Here is a 20,225-nt window from a genome sequence, read left to right on the forward strand (position 1 = left end):
TTGGATTGTAAAAAGAACAGAAGTTGCAATTTTACGAGAATAAACTTGTAATCCGAGGAAAAATAATGTCAGTTTCGTAGCATCGGGTTGAAATATAAAATGCTGTTTTTTAATATTATGAGAAACAAACAACACTAAATAAAGTTGTAATTTTTTGAAGATTTTGTTGGGGAAAAGTTACAATACCATGGGAATATATATTGTAAATCTTTTGTAATTTTGTTTGCCATTTTTTTTAAACCGACCCTGAAAAGAAAAAAAAATGTCATTGGTCAAGATGTGTGGCGGCGTCACTTAGCGGGGGGAGGGGCGGGGTTAAACACGCTGTGGTGCTGTTATAATTAAATCGAAATTAGGTAAGAAAGTGATAACACCTTTCGGATATATTTTTGTTCTTTCAGTGGCGGAAACAGGCTTCCATACAAATCCACGCACACGCACACGCACGCGCTGTGTTTGGCACATGCGCAGTAACATTCGAGTGCTCCCACAGTTGATGGCGGAAGTAGTCGGTGTGCAGACTGACACGTCACGGAGGTTAAACTGAATGAAAGATGGCGAGCACCTATGCCAGTTTTAACTTGTAAGTGCCGAGAACATTCTGCTGTTGGCACGTCGCTTTGTTTTATGGCAGTAGAAGAATCGTAGCCTATGCATTCACTGGCTGAAAGATGAGTAAGCGGAATGGAACCATGCTGAGTTGTGTCTTCGCGCCTACGTCACGATGCAACACGTTTGGTGCCAGATAAAGTTCTACTTATCATTTATAAGTCGTCTGTTTTGTTGAGTTTTATAAGTGGTTCCGTCGCTTTAACCAGTTTAAGATACATCGGGACGCTTCCGTGTTTGAATAGGAAGTGTGTGTGTGTTTGGTACGGCATGGCTCAACAATAAGTATTCGCTGTAACCGCATTTGAATCGAACCGCTTGACCTCATAATCACCGCCTTGCGTTGTAAATGGTTTCTGCTCAATTGCGCAAAATAAGTTAGCGGTGCTGGCAACTCTCGTCTTGTTCAACCTTAGGCGCACCACACCTGAGAAATTTTACATCGAGGCTTGTGACGATGGATCTGTGGACGTATTGGTCATCGATAGGGTGTCGACTGAGATGACTGTCGCAGGTAGGCATTCACTGGGTCATTTGCAGCCGAATTGAGGGAATGATCGTAGTACAGGCATAGTAGTTCAATTTTGTTTCCATAGCTGACTAATTGCTGTTCATACTTGCTGCGGTGCTCAGCGAGGAGGGACGTTCCTGCATCTGCTGAGACCAGGCCGATATGTGGACTCATGGGGACACTGCGTTTGGTGGCAGGTAGCATGTCAAGATGAAAACTCTCATATCCGAGACAATCAACAGAACTTATCCGTGCTCCCTTGTTTGTCTTAGGCATGTACCTGATTGTCATCACCAAGAAGACGAAGGTGGGGGATCTGCTCGGCTATGCTGTATGGAAGGCTGTGGATTTTGACATCATCTCCTACAAGAAGACAATAATCCATCTAACAGACAGCCAGGTAGACTGTCCTCCTCGGATGACCGGGATTGTACTTGTGACTGTAATTTTTGGTGTACAGTAGAACTCGAGTAATATTGATACGCTTTTGAAAAGGTCTGTTTTTGACATACAACTCTCTCCTACACGCTAGCTAGCCCCTCCGACAGTTGCAATAAAAGTGACAGTTGAAATGATTAGGTTAGATTCAGCTCCAGAACCCACCCCTCCTCTCTTTTAATTGTTCACTAACGACACAATCCAGGTTTGAGCCCTAAATATGCCTCACACACTTATTAAACACATTTAAAGTAGGGGTGCACGCTAATTATCATCATACCGATAAATTCTATAGCATTAAAAATAGTTTTGATAACCGGTAATTAAAAAAAACGCTCCAATGAGGCGAGATTACCCGTACTGTGTGGGTGAGCAAATCAAGAAGCTCCCTTTCCTCCTGCCTGTGACATTAACGGCCTGTCGTAACTTCCCCTGAGCTCACTTGTCAACAAACATTCACTTACCGACGACGACATTTTGCGTGCTATCCGTGGTGAGGGGAAAAAGAACCTTACCAGCCACCTGAAATGCCAGCGCCGCGGTGTTTGAAAAGTGCAAAAGTTTTGCCAGAGATCTCCGTGGTGTCACACCGGCTGCTGGGAGCATGTGTCCGAATATAGTGCACTTTGCTGGGCCACAGCAGGTGGATGCCTCCACTCCATACTCTGGTTTTCCTGAAATACTAAATATAAATGGAATAAACATCTGAAATTTTAGAGTCAAGCCAAAAGAATAAAGTAATATCGTAATGAGAAAAAAAAGTACAATTTTATGAGAATGAACTCGTAATATGAGGAAAAATAATGTCATTTTAGTAGCATAGAATTGAAGCTAGCATCGAGTTTTGAGGCCGGATTGACCGTGTTATCTCACGCTAAGGTAGACAAACTTTTGCGTCTCACAGCACACAACTATGGTGCGTTCAAGTGCGAAATGTCTTTGCTTGACAAAAAAACATTATCCGAAAAGCATAAAGACAGAAACAAGTAAAAATTGTTGTACTGGCTTTTTAATATTGATTTTAAGTTGCCTGTCCCCACCAGTGTACAGGTAATTTACAATAATAAAGTCAAAATATAACAAGAAAAAGTTGTAATTTCACCAGAATAACATCGTAGTAATATCAGGAAAAAAATTTATTTTTTGTTGCATCAAGTTGAAATATAAATAAAAAAACCCCATAATTTTAAAAGTCGGAATATTATGACAAATATTATGACATTAGAAGTTGTCATTTTTTGGAAAATTAGGTTGGGGAGAAAGGGAATGAGGTCAAAATATTATGGGAATAAGGACAAATTACAAGAAGAAATTTGGAGGGAAAACAAGAAGAAAGTTGAAATAGTTGGAAAATTAAACAAAAAAACCCAGCAAAACTGGGGGGAGGAATTTGCAATTTTGCAAGAATCAAATCAAAATATTGCAAGAAATAAGTTGGATTCTATAAAGAAAAAAGTTGCAATTTTACGAGAATGAAATTGTTATATTATGAGGCAAAATGATGTCAGTTTAGTAGCATGGAGTTGAAATATTAAAGACAAAATGTTATTTTGTAAAGACATAATATTATGATAAACAACACAAACTAAGTTGTACATTTTGGAAGCTTTGTTTGGAAAAAGTGAAAATGCATGAAAAAATATGATGGGAATAAAGTCAAAATATTATGGGAATGAAGTCATCACATTACAAGAGGACATTTAAAAAGTATATATAACTTCTTAGCATATCTACATGCGTTGCTTTACGAAATATCAAACTGGCCCTTGCATTCTTTCATTTTTCATTATGTGCCCCTCCATGGAAAAAATTGAACACTGCTGTATTTACAGTATAAATGATTACCGACTCATGGGGAATGATACGGGTTTTCTGCAGAAAAAAAGGCCTACTTTCGGTGGGGCATATAGGTTCTCAAAATAGCCCGCAAAGTGAAATCCACGAAGTAGCCATCATCTTTTTTTTATTATTTTTTTTTGTAATTTTTTTTTTTACAATGATTATATGTTTTAAGGCTATCAAAGCCCTCACCATACACTTTATACACTTTGCTCAGACAGGCATTAACATTTTCTCACATTTCTCTCTTGTTTAAACACTCCCAAAGTTCAAATATTGTTTGAATTGTAATGATCAGTTACAAGGTTGGACACAAGGAATTATGAAGTGACTCACATGTCTTTCGCTCCTCTGACCATGCCTCTCCGTCCTGGCGCTGTTCCGCTTCACTGTATCGTTTTTGTGTCCTTGTTAAAACATATTGCTCCTGTCGTCGTACTGTATTTTCCTCCTCCTCGTCCTACTCCTTGAACTGAAGATTCGAGATTCATTTCTACAGTTGCAACTTCTACCTTCCTTCAGCATGTCCAGAAGTCCAACTATTTGTCTTGTTTCGTCGACATTGTGGGCTTTGTCGGGGGGAGAAAACCTGCAAACATACAGCGTTCAGAGTCACACGGTTAGCTTCTTCTGTTTCTTCTATTGTGTATTGGCGGTGGGCAAACAGCTCACACGGTTAACTAGTTTGGTAGCGACCACAACAGGAGACGGTACGACGGAGATTGATTGACAGTGGTCTACAGCCAATCAGGATGCAGGAGACAATGGGCGGTGCAGAGAGAAGAGAAAGAGAGAGAGACAGCCATCCAAAGCTAAAGCACAGAACGACACTCAGCCTGTAACAGCGTTCATACGGTGAAAAAAAAACAAAAAAAATCTGGAAAGAGCGAGGCCGCAAAAGGTGAACCGCGATGGAGCCAGGGAACACTGTAAATAAAAAAGTATTTTAAATGATTTGCATTAATATTGGACTGGGTATGGTAAGAGCCGAAGACCTGGACCACATCTGTGGTGCTGAATCTCTCTTGTGTTTCAGATGCAAGACAGCAAGACCTACTTGTCCATGATCAACAGCGTCATTCATACAGACAGCTTCTACTTTGCAACAGACTACGACCTGACCCACACTCTGCAACGGCTGGCCAACACCAGTCCTGAATTTCAGGAGATGAGCCTCCTGGAGAGGGTATGTGCCTGCGTTTCTTTAAATCTCATTGTGGGTTGATGAGCAGATAGAGAATAATGTCATCTTGGCGCTTAGAGGTTTGTTGTTTTTGGCCCATCTTGCAAATGTGAGCTCTAGTTCCACCGGGTTGCTGCAGGATCAGAAATGAATGCAAAAGAAAAAGCCTCCAAAACACCTGTTATGAGAGCAATGCCACAAGGTTGTGGAACAAAACAAAAGTCAGCTAGTCTTCCAAGGGGTGTCAGACCCGACGGATATTTGTCTTTACAGACTTATGACATAATATTTTACAGCAGTGGCCACCAGCCTTTTTGAGCCCAAGATCCCGGGTCTCGGCCGTGAACCTGGGCAAGATCCAGGCAAGAGTTTCATCCAGCTGGCTGATTTGACATTCATCTAATGCCTGATGTACTGTCTGCTATCTTTTATTAACACAACATGCATTAACACAACATTAACAACATGCGCATTTCAACAGCAGCTGCCTGGACAGCTTGAGTTTGCTATTGGTCCTAAGAAGGACCCTTAGGTGCCCTGCAAGGTGCCTGGTGTAAAAAAAACATGAAGTCCCAGTCCAAAGCATTGGTTCTATAGAGGAATGAACAGAGAGAATGGGCTCTCATCTCATCAGCCTCTTTGTGGAGGTGGGGCTACTACTGAGTGGATACAGAGGAAGCAGTTAGTTAGCAGTTAGCCTCATGAGGCAGCATACGCTAACATGAATGAAGGCACAATAGCGATGGTTTCTGAGACGAAGAAATGCAACCATTCAATGTAGTTATATGGCATACATTTTATGCCGAATAATTGTGACGTTGCCATGAATCAGCTTGCAACTCAGCCAACAACATGCATCCATGCAGGCAGTTTCTGTGTCAAGCTAATGTGGCTCACACAGGTACACTATACTTGAGTACCATCTACTGGTTCAAAAGTAAATTACACCTTTTATGACAATAATGAAAAAATGGTTCTCCAAAAATGTTATCGATAACATCGACTATCAACGATAATTTGTAACACAATCATCGACTAGCAAAATTTGTTATTGTGACAGGCCTACCAACAAGTATCCCCGCGATAGATCGCTTCCTCAATGTGGGGGTAAACTATGTGCAATGTGTTGGAACGTAAAGCAAAGACAATAATAATACAATACAGTCATCCCTCGTTTATTGTGGTTAATTGGTTCCAAACTCGACCGTGGTAAGTGAATTTCTGCCAAGTAGGATTTCTTATTTGTAATTGGAATATTTTGGTAGTTACAGCATAGAAAACCTGTTTACCACCTTCTAAATACGCTTTTTTTGACCATCATGAGAGCTCTCCAGACCCCTGTAGTCACCTTTACACTCATGTAGCAGACATAATCAGAGTTCCTTGTTTCTTTTTCTTTTTTTTCTTTTTTTCTTTTTTTTTTATTGCGGGACTTCCTGTAATGGCTAATGTAGCATTACTGATGCCTACTGACCAGTGTAGAATGCTTCACATGGACATGTCTTTCAGTGCATTTTCTGAATGCCCTATATTTATATTTTAATTCATTTAGTCATTTTTATGCTTGAAAATGCTTCATTTAGGCTAAACATATGTAAAATTCGCTTAAACATGCATATTTTTGGACTAATAACAGGCCGTAGACAACCACGAAACAGCCTGATTTATTCATTTATATATTTTGAAAAACCTTGTTAGAGTGAAACCACAAAATTCAAAACAGGATGTTACAAGGAGACTATAATTTGACAATGGGCTTTTACTGCCATCTACTGGTTAGTTGGTGTGCTGTCCAAAATATGCGCACATTTGTGTGCAAATAAGGCATATTTTATTGACATCCTGTGGCTTTTGGGGTTAAGATTTACAAAGAACAGTTAAAGGTTTTTAAAGGTAGAAAAGAGCTGTGCAAGTCTAATAATGGGGGGAAACACCATCACCAAGCACGCAATGCTAAGTGAAGCACTACAAGTACAAGCACTGCTTGTACTATTCACAACAACAACATTCAACTTTTCCTTACAGGCAGATCAGCGTTTTGTGTGGAACGGCCACCTGTTAAGGGAATTCATTGCACAACCAGAGGTGAGACTTCGTCAGGGAATTTATTGAAGACTTTTTAACCTATACAATATATTACCTTGGCTTGTTTGAATAATAACAATAAAAAGGCAGGATTGGTGGTGTGTGAATGTGATCTGTCACTCTTCACACAGTGCTGAGTATTTCCATGTGTTTTGTTTTTTTTGTCTTACAGTTACACAAGTTTGTATACCCCATCATCCACGGCTGTATCCTTTTCTTGTCTGACAGCAACTTTGATACTTTATTCATCTCCAAGACCAATTCACTTTTCCAGCAGCTCTGCAAAAACATCATCATGAACATACAACATAAAACAACCAAGGCAAAACTTGAGCGATAAGAAAAGAGAATAAAAATAAATAAATACGGATCACGTCAAATTTGTATGAATGATCTGCTCAAGCTTTTGGTGGAGCAGGACAGTGATAGTAATCTGCCACTGAAACTGCTCTTCTGTTGGGAGATGATGCTGGAGCCTCCTCAGTGTCCTTTGCTCTGCCACAGATGTCAGGCTGTCCAGCTCAGTGCCAATGACAGAGCCCGCCTTCCTCACCAGTTTGTCCAGGTGTGTGGCGCCCTTCTTCTTGAGGTTGCTCCCCCAGCACTTTACTGCACACAGGAGGGCACTAGCTACCACAGTGTGGTAGAAGATCTGTAGCGGCTTCTTGCATACGTTGAAGGACGCCAACCAACCTTCCATCCATCTTCTTCCGCTTGTTCGAGGCCAGGTCGTGGGGGCAACAGCCGAAGCAGGGAAGCCCAGACTTGGTGTCCCTGGCTACTCCATCCAGCTCCTCCAGTGCCCAGGCCAGTTGAGAGACAGTCTCTCCAACGTGTCCTGGGTCTTCCTTGAGGCCGACTACCGGTCGGATATGCCCTGAACACCGGTCATAAAGGGAAAGAACAGCCTGAATTAGATGGTCCGGTACTCCATACTCTCGGAATACTCCCCACGGGATTCCTTGAGGGACACTGTCGAATGCCTTCCACAAAACACATGTGGACTGGTTGAGCAAACTCCCATGCACCCTCAAGGACCCTGCTGAGAGTGTAGAGTTGGTCCACAGTTCCACGACCAGGACCAAAACCACACTGCTCCTCCTGGAACATGCTCTCCAGAACCAATGAATAGACCTTACCAGGAAGGCTGAGGAGTGTGGTCCCACCATAGTTGGAACACACCCGCCGATCCCCCTTCTTAAAAAGGGTGACCACCACCCTGGTCTGCCAGTCCAGAGGCTCCACCCCCAATGTCCACGCAACACTGCAGAGCCGTGTCAACCGTGACACCCCCGAAGAACCCAGGGCCTCAAGCAACTCTGGGTAGATCTCATCCACCCCACACCTGAAACCTTTTTGACCACCTTGGCAACCTCCGCCCTGGAGATAGAGACCATTTTGTTGAAAGTGAATATGATACTCTAGCACAGTTTTTCAAAAGTATATTAATGAATAAAATCATGCTGTTTCATCGTTGAATATGGCCTATTATTAGTTCAAAAATATGCATTTTTTAGCAAATTATACATACAGTATTTTTGCCTAAATGAAATATTTTTGAAGCATAAAAATGGCTAAATGAAGTCAAATACTAGGCTGGCGACCAGGCCAGAGTGTACCAGCTAGGATAGGCTCCAGCATACCTGCAACCCTAGTGAGGACCAGCGGTATAGAAAATGGATGGCTGGATGGAAGTAAAATCGAAATATAAGGCACTCATAAGACTCTGATTCAAAGACATTGTGGTGATATGTAGGATTCTACACTGATCACTAGGTGTCAGTAAAGTTACATTGATGGCGCAATAGCCACCGCAGGAAGTACTGTCCAGAAACCGGTACAATAAGGAACTGTAATACTGGCATGTGTGATTTTATATTATGTCTTATTTTCTCTTGTTTCTGCTACATTGGGTAATAGGAGTGTAAAGGTGACCATAAGGGTGTTTGTTTCATGTCTAGAGGGCTCTCATAATGTTAAGAATTGTATTTACAAGGTCGTAAGCAGGTTTTCTATGCTGTCACTAGGAAAATATTCCTTTTATGATTAAGGACTCCTGATTGACCTCGCGTCTGGGCTGCACCGTGGTTCGCACGGTTCCCTCACAGCCAGAAACGGCCCGGGCAGCTCGACCCATCCTATGTTTGACGCACTATCCCTGTCTTATCCACTCATGTCAGCCTACTCCCACGATCCAAAACAAGACATTTCAACTGTACATTGCATGTTTTGTCTACCATAAGTCACTTGGCTGGGTCGTCCTTTGCCAGCAGATCTGACCCCTCTGACTTTTTCTTAACGCACTCTTTTACTAGTCGTCACCATGAAGTCCAGTTGTATCAATGGAAAAGTGTTTGAGTGGAGTATTATCTCCAGGAGGAGCTGCTTCAGAGCTGGCGTACGATACTATGTCCGAGGTAACGACACTGTCATACCCACACTGCATGTTTCACACAAGTTCAAATCTGTAATGACCGCACTGACTAGATGCTATATAGTCAGTAATGACACTCAGTTCAGCGCACACCTCCACTAAGCCCAACAAAAGTAATGCCAAAAATGTAGAGCGCTGTACAGGTGGTCCTGGACTTCCCATAAATTAATTTAAAATGAAATTTTGGTCTGTAAACATGAGACTCAATCGAGAACTGCTGTTTTTTTCCAGACTATAAGTCACACTTAGTTTGATAGTTTGGCTGGTCCTGCAACTTATAGTCAAGTGCAACTTATATATCAAAATGTACAGTATAATCAAAATGGTAAGACCAATGGAAAAATTACAGGTTGCAAGTTACATCTTGCACGGTTGGATCTTAACTCATTCAATCGAAGCCATTTTTCAAAACACAACCCCTTCAGTACTGGCTGTTGTGGACCATTTTGACTGATCTTTTAAGGCACAGACTGTGTTCTATGACTATATAAACATGGAGCCTACTGAAAGAAAGATTAGACTGTCGTCTTTCATCAGGAAAAAAATGCGTAACCTTCTGCACGCCACGCTCTTCCACTTCCTCCTTGCTGTCAAGTGAGTTTTTACATGCAAAAGGTCCATGCCAAGCTCTTGTCAAATGCACTTCTGCCACCTTGTGGCCATTTTCATGGCTTAAAACTTCTCTAAAAGTGACACTGTTTAGTGTGCAGTTGTGTCATCACCTGTTTTTGAAACTAAAAAATAAAGCGGTAGACCCAAAAAAATGTCACTGGCCCTGAGCTGGAGGATCCCATTGGCTGTCCAAGACACCGGACCATCCTCGGCCCAAATGAAGGTTGTTATTGGTGCCGAGGGCAGTCCAATAACCGTCAGCCATCTGCCAGAGAAGGCTTTTAAGAAGAAAAAAGGTCTTCAAAGGCCTGGTCTCCTTCAAGGCTACAAAATTGGGCGTTTGGAATTTGCAGGAGAGCACCATCAATCTACTCATTACTGTCACCTTTTTGCAACGTTTACTTAATGTTTTATTTCATTTTATTAATTTTTTGTCACTTTAATTCTTGTTTGCAATCAATTGCTTCCTCACATTTTTTTCCTCTCTCCCATTTGTTCATTTTGAAGCTCTGTTTAGAACTGCTTTAAGAGCCAACAGTACAGAATTTAAATTGTGATTTTTCAACTGGTCTTAAAATTTTGATTAAGAATGTGTGTATCTAATTGAGCATGTGCTTACTTTAAGTTAAAGTGTGTGGTGGTTGCTCTTGGCGACACCTAGTGGCTGCAATAATTCCTTGGCACACAAATTGAATGATACAGTGTCAGTCATTGACGAACTAAATTGTTATTTTTTTTTAATTTGAATTCATTTCTGAATACAAACATTAAGTGTTGGTATTAAAATACAGCTGTTACAACATTTATTAAATTTGTAGGTTTGTTTTGTATCTATGTCCTTAAAAATGTCACATATTTCAGTGTGTGTGGCTTTAGTTTGTGTTCTTGTTGGTGTAAACATTGCCCCCTCCCTCAGGCTTCTCCTTAGAGTCTTCTTTTCTTGTGAGTTTAATGTTGTTAGGAGACGCGTCATAAATCATCATCAATACCGCTAAGTGCCGCTTATACAGTCGTCCCTCGCCATTTTGCAGCTTCACTCTTATCACGGGGTCTTAAAAAATATCTGAATTAATAAAAATATGGTAATATATTAATTAATAAAAGCTTTCCAAGCTCTGGCTTCTCCTTGGCACTATCTCTCCTCTCCTCTCACTCTGTGGGAAAGTGGTAGCGAAGGGAAGGTTCCATAGCGTTACATCCCTTCTTGATTGTGTTGTTGCTGCTAGGGATTGATTCCGAGGGCCATGCTGCAAACTACGTGGAGACGGAGCAGATTGTGCAGTACAACAATGCCAAGGCATCCTTTGTTCAGGTGAGCTCAAGCATGAATGAGAGACTATCAGATGATGAAGTAAACTTCAACTCGACATAAATTGATGCTAACATTTGCTTGACATGCAGAGTTGATGGGATGTGCAGGATGGTATGTTTTTTTTTTTTGTATGCATTGTTGATGTTTTATTTCCTCCATAGACAAGAGGATCAATCCCCTTTTACTGGTCCCAAAGGCCCAACCTCAAGTACAAGCCAAGACCACAGATAAGCACAACAGTCAATCATGTAATTGATGCTTCTGCATTCCTCATTCAGCTCTTTTGTTTTGCTCACTTTCCTCATGGGGTTTCCCTATTTCCTGTTTATTGTTTCAGTTGGATGGATTCCAGAGGCACTTCGACTCACAGATTATTCTTTATGGGAAACAGGTCATTTTGAACCTGGTAAGGTGATAAAGCGGAGATAACATCTCATGTCTGATTTACATTTTTGGATGATTCTGAACTAATGGTCAGTCATGGTTAACATTGCTTTCGATAAAGGCTACTTCTGTTTCCAGATCAACCAGAAGGGCTCGGAAAAGCCACTGGAGCAGGCATTTGAAAAGATGGTGGCCTGCTTAGGAAACGGCACCATCAAGTAAGAGTGTGCAGTTGCTGTTTCACACACGGCAATATTGCTTTTGCTCACTAATGCTTGCATTTCCCCAGGTACATCGCATTTGACTTCCACAAGGAGTGCAGTAGGATGAGGTGGCACCGCCTCCAGCTGTTGTTGGACATGGTTGGCGAAATCCAGGAGGAGTTTGGGTCAGTTAAGTAGCGGGTAGCTGCCTCGTGCGGTATGTTGGATAGGTCCGATAAATGGTCCACGTCAGCAGTAACAGTGTGGATTTGGACACAGGTACTTCCTGGTGGATTCAGATGGGAAGGTGCAGTTGAACCAGGAGGGGGCATTTCGGAGCAACTGCATGGACTGTCTGGACCGCACCAATGTCATCCAGAGTCTGTTGGCCAGACGCTCGCTGCAATCACAGCTACGGGTGAGGTTGTCATGCTCCAGTCACTGGATGCAGGGAGGAAAATGGCCCGGCTGCTAATGCTTTTTTCCAGCAGTGTGCTACTCAGACACCAGATAGTGGAGGGATTGAGAGCTTTCCTACTCTTCAAACTATATGCTACATGCACTCCTGATCAAAATTTTAAGACCAGTTGAAAATTGCAAGAATGTACATGTTGCACTCTTTGATCTTAAGGAGGTTCGAAGTAGAGCTTCAAAAGAAGAAATGGGAGTGAGACAAAAAAACATTTTGAATAAGCAATTTATTAAAAAAACCAAACAAAAAATCCCATTAAAGTGAAATAGGTTGTACGTCAGCTGATCAAACGTTTAAGACCATAGCTTAAAAAAAACTAAATCCCCCTAAAATAGAAATAACATTTTCAAAAAAGGAGTGAGTAATGAATAGCTGTGCCAAATGTTCTCCATTGGATTTAGTTTAGGGGAACACACAGGATGGTCCAAAAGAGTGAGCTTATTCCTCTGGAAGAAGTCCTTTTGTGAAGTGCAGCGTTGTCCTGTTGAAAAAGCCAGACATTACCACACACACGATGGCCTTCTGTCATGAGGGATGCCCCCTGCAACATCTCCACATAGCCGGCTGCCGTTTGACGCCCCTGCACAACCTGAAGTTCCATTGTTCCACTGAAGGATCATGACGGCGCCGTCTCCACTGTGCCATGTGGAAACGATCTCAGGTGGGATCTTCTTGTCATGCCAGTAACGTTGGACCGCCAAGGGAGTAAACTTTCTTCCACCTGTCAATGTCCCATGTTTGGTGCTCTCCTGCAATTTACTCATTGCCACGCAAAATTGCGTACCACTGCAGGGACAAAATGCGTGCAAGTGTAAACGAGGCTTAAGTGTTTTACACCCACTATAAACCTTGCAGTCCAACCTACCTCTGTGTTCCGAGTGCCAATCACTCCAGCAGCGTTGTCAACCTTCCCTTGAATAACAGAATCTCGTCTCGTATTTAAAAATAAAAGTAGGCGTCCCAAATTGAGTTGACAAGGGGCGCACTTTGTCGCTAGTTACTCTGACAATCAAAACTTGACAATTGACAACAGCTTGTCACAGGCTAAGCCTATGGATGCCAGCCTGCCTAATCACTCACCTATCAATCTCATTGCCATTTGACTTTGTTTACACACTTTGCCTGGCTCTCGCTCTGCCTCACATTGGCGGCAGCTAGCGCGCTAGCTACCTAGTTTTGGACTAGGACTCCAAATTTTGTTTGGACTCCAAATGTGACTCTTTGTACCATGGTGACATTTTGTCTTAAACAGTCAGATTTTTTGCTTCGGAACCTTCTGAATTGTGGTTCTGCCAATATGACTGTGCTGTACCTCCACAGAGAATGGGGGTCCTACACATCAACCAGCACATTGAGGATCAAGCAGACTTTGAAAAGATGTACAAGAATGGTGAGCTGTCTGTCCCACAATGTCTTTCCTGTACTTGAGTGGCGTATTTTACAAGCATTCCCTCCTGACAGTCTTGATGAGCTTACTCTTTCTTGATTTGTCTCCCTGTTTCCCTGCAGCTTGGGCAGACAATGCAGATGCGTGTGCCAAACAATATGCCGGCACTGGAGCCTTGAAGACGGACTTCACCAGGTCAGTTATGACCCAACCCTTGCTCTGCTTGGTAACTTGCATGTGAAGTGTTGCTAGTCCTCCCATCACCAATCTTCTGAGTCATGGTGCGGGTCAATGTTTTAGGACAGGCAAGAGAACTCAGTGGGGGCTGCTGATGGACGGCTGGAACTCAATGATCCGATACTACAAAAACAACTTCTCTGATGGTTTTAGACAGGTAGGTCCACGTTTTGCTTAAATATCTCTTTGATTGAGGGGCGGCAGTGGCGGAGACAGAAATGTTTCATTGGGGTGGCCAAGGTGAGACCATTACTCACATAGGGGTGGCACTCTTGATTTACATGCCCACTCATGCTGCTACAGAGAGCTTCCGATATTAAGAGATTTTTGTGCTGAATCATTCTTCACAATTGAAGTCAAAGTCAACATAGTGAGAAAACTTGACCGGAACCGACCAAAGTAATCATGGAAAACGTACCTACCGCTTGCAGTTCATGCAAGACGTGCTTTTAATGACAGCGCCTTGACAAAATTGGCAGCTCTCCCACGGAAAGTTGTGTGCTGCAGTGAAATGCGTCCAAGCGGAAACGGCTGTTATGCTGAACTAGGGCTGGGCGATAAATTGATATTTTTAATATAGCGATATTTACTTTAAGCACAATATCAAAAACAACCATATTGTTCATATCGATATAGACTGGATTTGTGCTGTGTTTCCCTCATCTCTGCACTGTGTGAGAGCTCCTGGCCCGTCCCCCTCCCTGCATGCAAGAGGAGGGGTGGAGCAAAAGCCCGGCTGCTGAGTAGAAGCGACAGCGTCTGCGGTGAAAGAATTAGTCAGAATGTGGCCCTAATACTCCGTTGTAGTTCAGTAATTTGGGGGTACTGTGAATTCAGAGCATTGCAGGGTTTTTTTTCGCCACCTTAAAACTTGGCACAAACTCCAATAAGAGGAATGTGTGAAGCTGCTCGCTGGCTGCACAACTCCTGACACAACACAAAGTGGTGTCCTATCACATTGCTACGATATGGTCCCCGTTGCAACAGTGTACAAGCTGTACCACAAATGTGCAAGGAAGTCAGACAGCTGCTAAGCCTGATGCAATTGACAGGTTGGTGTTTGTGGCACAAAATAAGGACATGCTTGTGTCTTCTAAAAATGTTTACCTAAAAAAAATGCTACTGTTCAATTTAACGTATTTTTGAGTTGCTGACATTTTAACATTTCTTCTTAAACTGGGCACTCCTTCATATTTTGTTCTTTTGTGCTTTGGTAATTAGCTGAGGATTTGAGCATAGCTAAAGTTTTGTTATAAAAAAAGATTATAATTTGACTTTTTCTATATATGCATATCGTATATGGATATTCAACCTAAATATATCGGGATATAAGTTTTGGTCTACTGCCCAGCCCTAGGCTGAACTAATGCTCTGCACCGCAGAGCCGCATTTGTCAAAATTGTTCCCCAGCCGTGGGAGTGGCCAGTAGGGTGGCTGGAGAGTGGCCACCCCTGGGCAGCGGCTCATGAAGTAGTGCCTGTCCCAGTCACTGTTGTTGTGTTCTGGGCTAAGACACCTCACCCACCTTGCCCCCGGTGCCGCCTACACTGGTGTATAAATGTAAATGAATGTTTGGTGGTGGATGGAGATGCCCTGCCCATACCCCACGACAGCTGTGCTTACAAATGTACATTACCACTGCAATCCATCAATCAATCATTGGTATTTGCAGTCAGTTGTCCCTCGCCATTTTCACGGCTTCACTCTGGCGGTTTTTCCAAATATGTTCATTAAAAAAATACTTCAGCATTCAAAGACAAGGCCTGGATACGAATATGTGTTGTATTTAACATATAGCATCATCATAATCATCAAACAAGTTGCAGTATTTTCACAGGTTAGTGGTTGTGTGAAATAACTCTGTGTAGGTGTGTGTGTGTAATTCTAATGTACAAGTACATAAGTATTATTACCATATAAACGTGTGTCATAAGCGTATCAAATGAACCAGCTGTGATGATATGTAGTATTCTACGTGGGTCACTAGGTGTCAGTAATGTTACATTGATGAGACAATAGCCACCATAGGAAGTACTGTAACAGTTACTTCATGTCTAGAGGGCTCTAATAATGTTTTAAAAAACTATGTAGAAGGTGGTAAACAGGGTTTCTATGCTTTAACTACAAGTATATTCCTTTTCTAAATAAGGAGTCCTACTTTGCTGGAATTGCAGACGTGGTACTGGTGAAACTGTTGGTACTTTTCTGTAAAAATACCTAAAAACTGACAAAATAATAATTTGTTTAACAAAAAAAGTTTGCAGAAATGCATATTGACCAGCTACAATCTTCTATAATCTTCTGGGAGACCAATCTGGGGCTTTTTGTCAGGTTACATCAGCTTGTGAAGCATGAAGGGCAAGAGCGCGAGTGTGAATCATGGAAAAGACTCGCTTATGTTCTCAGGATGCTTTGCTGCAAACCACACAGGCCACAATGACATCTCAAGACTATCAAGACATTGTGGACCCAAATGTGTTGTCCAGTGTCAGAAAGCGTGGTCTCAGTTCTCCAACAGGACGGTGATCAAAAACATTCCAGAATGCTTAAGGAGCAAACACTGGACAATTCTGAAGTGTTCTTCTGCAAGATTGGTGAAAAAAAGAGAGAATAGTGAAGTTGATAGTAATAATAATATAAGTTTGCCCCTTCCTGATTTTTTTTTTGCATGTTTGTCACACTTCAATGTTTTCAGATCATCAAACAAATATAAACATTCATTAATGACAACACAACTGAGCATTTGTTGCAGTTTTTAAATGAAACTTTTTCTTATTAAGGGAGGAAACAAATCCAAAGCTACATGGCCCTGTGTGGAAAAAGTGATTGCCCCCCTCCCCCTTTAAAACATAACTTAACTGTGGTTTTGTCACATCTGAGTTCAATTTGTGTAGTCACATCCAGGCCTGATTACTGCCACACCTGTTCTCAATCAACAAATCACTTAAATAGGACCTGCCTGACAAAGTGAAGTAGACCAAACTCTCAGGCTGCTCCTGAGTCAAAGCAGTGGCCAAAGTACAGCCGAGTCCTTCTCCATGAGTTCAGATTTGATGATTAGATGGCATTATGATTTGATCATGATTTATAGGCAATGTAAAGCCCTAAAACAAAACCATCAGTTGTACCTTTGAAGCCACTAGATCCATTCATCTCTTGCGTTATTTCTTCTCCAATCATGTCAGTGTTTTTTCCGGGTTAAACTCTAAACGGCGCGCACGTGAACACGGCCGTGTTGACATTTTGTAGTTAATGGCCTGTGAAGTTAATGTTCAGCTTTGACATTTTTGCCACAATGCCTTTTTTGACATTTCACATCCAAGTATATGGTTTGGTAAGAACTCTTGAGTTTGAAGAACGTCATGAATAACGGCAAACCTCACATGCTATGGACACTTACATTGCAAGCCAAGAAACTCGCTTTTTCAAAATACTTGTACAATCTTCTCTGGGGACGTTACTCTAGACTTGAACCTTCGACATAACATGGAGTAGTTCGTGTACAGACGTGTGTAAAGCAGCCACAGCTCGTCACCTGGTGGTGGCAGCATCATGCTGTGGGGATGTTCTTGAGCAGCAGGAACTGGGGGACTAGTCAGGATAGAAGGGAAGAAGTTATTCATTACATTTTAAATGTTATTAGGTGTCGGTAACGTTACACTGATGAGATGATAGCCACTGCAGGAAGTACGCTGTCCAGAAAACTCTCCCAAAGCTTATCTTATTTAAGTCTGTTCTCTGGTTATGTCTACTATACAGTATTTGGTAATAGGAGCATAACTCATTCAATCCCAGCCATTTTTCAGAGGACAAGCCCTTCAGTAGCGGCCATTTTAGACCATTTTGACTGATCTTTCAAGGCACACAGAATATTGTGTTCTATGGCTATATAACATGGAACCTACCAAAAGATTAGACTCTTGTCTTTCATCATTGAAAAAAAATCTACCCTTTTCCATTCTGTAGTAATCAGCAGTAGAATTTTAGGTAAGTTTCAGGAAAATACCACTACTCGACCAAAAAAAGGGAGAAAAAAACGGGTTTTTGTGAAAAGATACATTTCACAGAACACGATGTGCGTTCATTTCTGTTGCTTTTGAGAGGTACTGTGTTTGTGCTCTTGATGAATGAATGATAAATGGCGTGTGAAGTTTTACTGCGTGTGTTTTCCAACACAGGACTCAATAGACCTGTTCCTTGGTAACTTTGCTGTTGATGAAGCTGACATGACGACACCGCTGCGCAACCCCAAAGATTGGAAGTTCCTGACTGTAAGAGACCCCAAAGTCATTGAAGGTTTTGCAATCTCCATCTCCAATCACCCGTTTTCTTTTCCAGCTGCCCATAATCATGGTGGTGGCGTTCTCCATGTGTATCATCTGCTTGCTAATGGCTGGTAAGACCATCTTCAGCGGGGACAAACGGCGTCACTTAATGCTCTATTCATTCCGCTGCTCCTCATCAGGTGACACGTGGACGGAGACTTTGGCTTACGTTCTGTTCTGGGGAACAGCCAGCGTGGTGACAGGCGGCGTTATCCTCTTCAACGGGCGGGAGTTTGTCGATGCTCCAAAGCTGGTGCAGAAAGAGAAGCTGGACTGAATGTGTGTGTGTGGAAAGCAGCTCCGCCCTGGCGAGCTCACCACCTCGTCGTCACTTTACCCCCAGCAGCATCACCACCACCATCATCAGCAGGCCTGGAGCCTGTACTAGCACAGAGAGGGTGGAGCGGAGGAAGGTGAGGAGGTCAGCTGCTGCTATCCACACTGCTGCGATACTCAAGACTGCACAGTCTGCACATAGACTCGTATGTACACTGAACTTCTGGGGGTTTCATGTACTTAGAAAGTACTTCACCCATCACGGAGAATATTAGTGGACATTTTCAACATCTCCGCTCGCTAATTGTTCTTAAAAGCCTTGATACACAGTATATTGACTAGTTAGCAGGAATTACTAAGCATTGTGCAGTTGAAATGATGCGAGCCTCGTTGTAAATTCCATTTTCGATTGCGGTTGCTTCATTGCAAACTGCTGCAAGTGTATACACTTTAAAATAAATAGAATTTGCAATCAGGCTTGAATCATTTTGTGTTCAGTAAATGATCATTCCGTCATTTAAAGAGGAACAATGAGATGCTGAATGTAAACAATACTCCCTTTTGCAGTACATGCCCCATATAATCACCTGCAACAGTGATCATGTGCCGAAGTGTATCGCCACTGCAAATACACATCACACATTTGTGGCATCTGTAGCCGGAGCTGCAGTGGCTTAGGAGGTGGAGTGACCAACGGTTGGCGCATCCTCCATCCCAGTCGTTTTCTTCTGTTCTGTTGTGCCCTTGGGCAAGACACTTCACTTCGAGAAACTCTAGGCATCATCGACCCATGAGTCAGTGAAAGTCGAGGCTTTGTCAACTGGTGAGTCAGTGACACACAAGTCTTCGAGTCCCGTGAGTCAGTGAAACTCGAGTCTTCATATAGTACCTGTGAGTCAGTGAAACACGATTCTTAGGCGAGCACCTGCGAGTCAGTGAATCTTGCGAGCTGAGCGAGTGAATCATTGGTTTTGTAGCGTCTGTAATTCAGCTCAGGCAGGAAGGGTAAAGGAGAGTTGATCTGAGGCACGGGGTTAGCATATTTGTACAAATAAGACATTTATACAAATGCAGTTAAATAACAGTTGCACAATTACCGGCTTTCCTCGTTCTAATTTAGGTTTGTTTACCTAATTAATACTAATTAATTAACTAATTAACCTAATTAAGTAATAAAACGTTTTGAATGACTCTTGACTCGCACATCTCTACAGTACACGGTACTGACTCACCTTAATAGTTATAGTAGGTCTCCCTGCTAAAGAACAGAAACAAAGTGAAAAAAACACACAGTTAAGATTTAAAGTACCATAAATCATCCATGCACTGATTTCTACTTGGCACTGATTGAATATCCTTTTTCCACAGCCTCGCATTGCATGTGCATGTTGAGCCTGACATGCAGCTGGATTGTTGTGTTCTTTTGGAAGAAAAGCTTTGAGAAGACTCGGTTGTTAAAGTCACGTTCCCCAAACGCATGACAAAGCCAGTCCCAGAGGGAATGTGCTCTACAACCAAAGACGTGCGCGTTGTTTATGCATTTTACCTTGACTTTTGCTTTATTTACTTTTTAGATGAATTCAAATAAAATAAAGGTAATTAAGCGTGTAAAACATGTTGCTAATGCCACCGCAGACGTGCGTTTTCGCAGATGAAGACCAAGGTGTTATTCCGTCTACCGATATTATGGACAAGATATTATGAAGATGAATTGCTAACCGTTATGTAAATGAGTATGTATCGGCTGCGGCACGGTTAGCACGTCTGCTTCACAGACGGAAGGTTGTGAGTTTGAAACTGAGCTTGTTCTCCAAGCGCGAATTGCGGAGTTGTGTATGAATGCTTGTGTGTGTGTATACGTGTCCTGTGATTGGCTGGAGACATGGCTCCGGCTCACCTGTGACCCTGAACAGGAAAT

At 42.2% G+C, this 20,225-nt stretch overlaps 1 protein-coding gene across 4 annotated transcripts; it reads left to right on the forward strand.

Annotated features, from left to right (window-relative positions):
• Positions 1-477: 477 nt before the first annotated feature.
• Positions 478-19,064, forward strand: LOC129185506 (phosphatidylinositol-3-phosphatase SAC1-B). Of its 4 annotated transcripts, none has more exons than XM_054782673.1 (20): positions 478-583; positions 1,026-1,123; positions 1,243-1,317; positions 1,393-1,520; positions 4,434-4,583; positions 6,606-6,665; positions 6,838-6,871; positions 8,981-9,082; positions 10,938-11,023; positions 11,185-11,271; positions 11,361-11,429; positions 11,546-11,625; positions 11,697-11,795; positions 11,890-12,028; positions 13,403-13,472; positions 13,592-13,664; positions 13,770-13,863; positions 17,885-17,977; positions 18,045-18,102; positions 18,172-19,064. In XM_054782673.1, the coding sequence occupies exons 1-20, from the start codon at positions 555-557 to the stop codon at positions 18,306-18,308; spliced, it is 1,761 nt and encodes a 586-aa protein (XP_054638648.1). In that variant the 5' UTR covers positions 478-554; the 3' UTR covers positions 18,309-19,064. The 4 variants fall into 4 exon arrangements, with proteins under 4 accessions (XP_054638648.1, XP_054638650.1, XP_054638651.1 ...); XM_054782675.1 differs by having other exon boundaries at positions 534-675; XM_054782676.1 differs by having other exon boundaries at positions 538-583; positions 1,206-1,317.
• Positions 19,065-20,225: the final 1,161 nt, after the last annotated feature.

Source organism: Dunckerocampus dactyliophorus, chromosome 7 (genome assembly GCF_027744805.1).
Source record: "Dunckerocampus dactyliophorus isolate RoL2022-P2 chromosome 7, RoL_Ddac_1.1, whole genome shotgun sequence".
NCBI lineage: Eukaryota > Metazoa > Chordata > Actinopteri > Syngnathiformes > Syngnathidae > Dunckerocampus > Dunckerocampus dactyliophorus.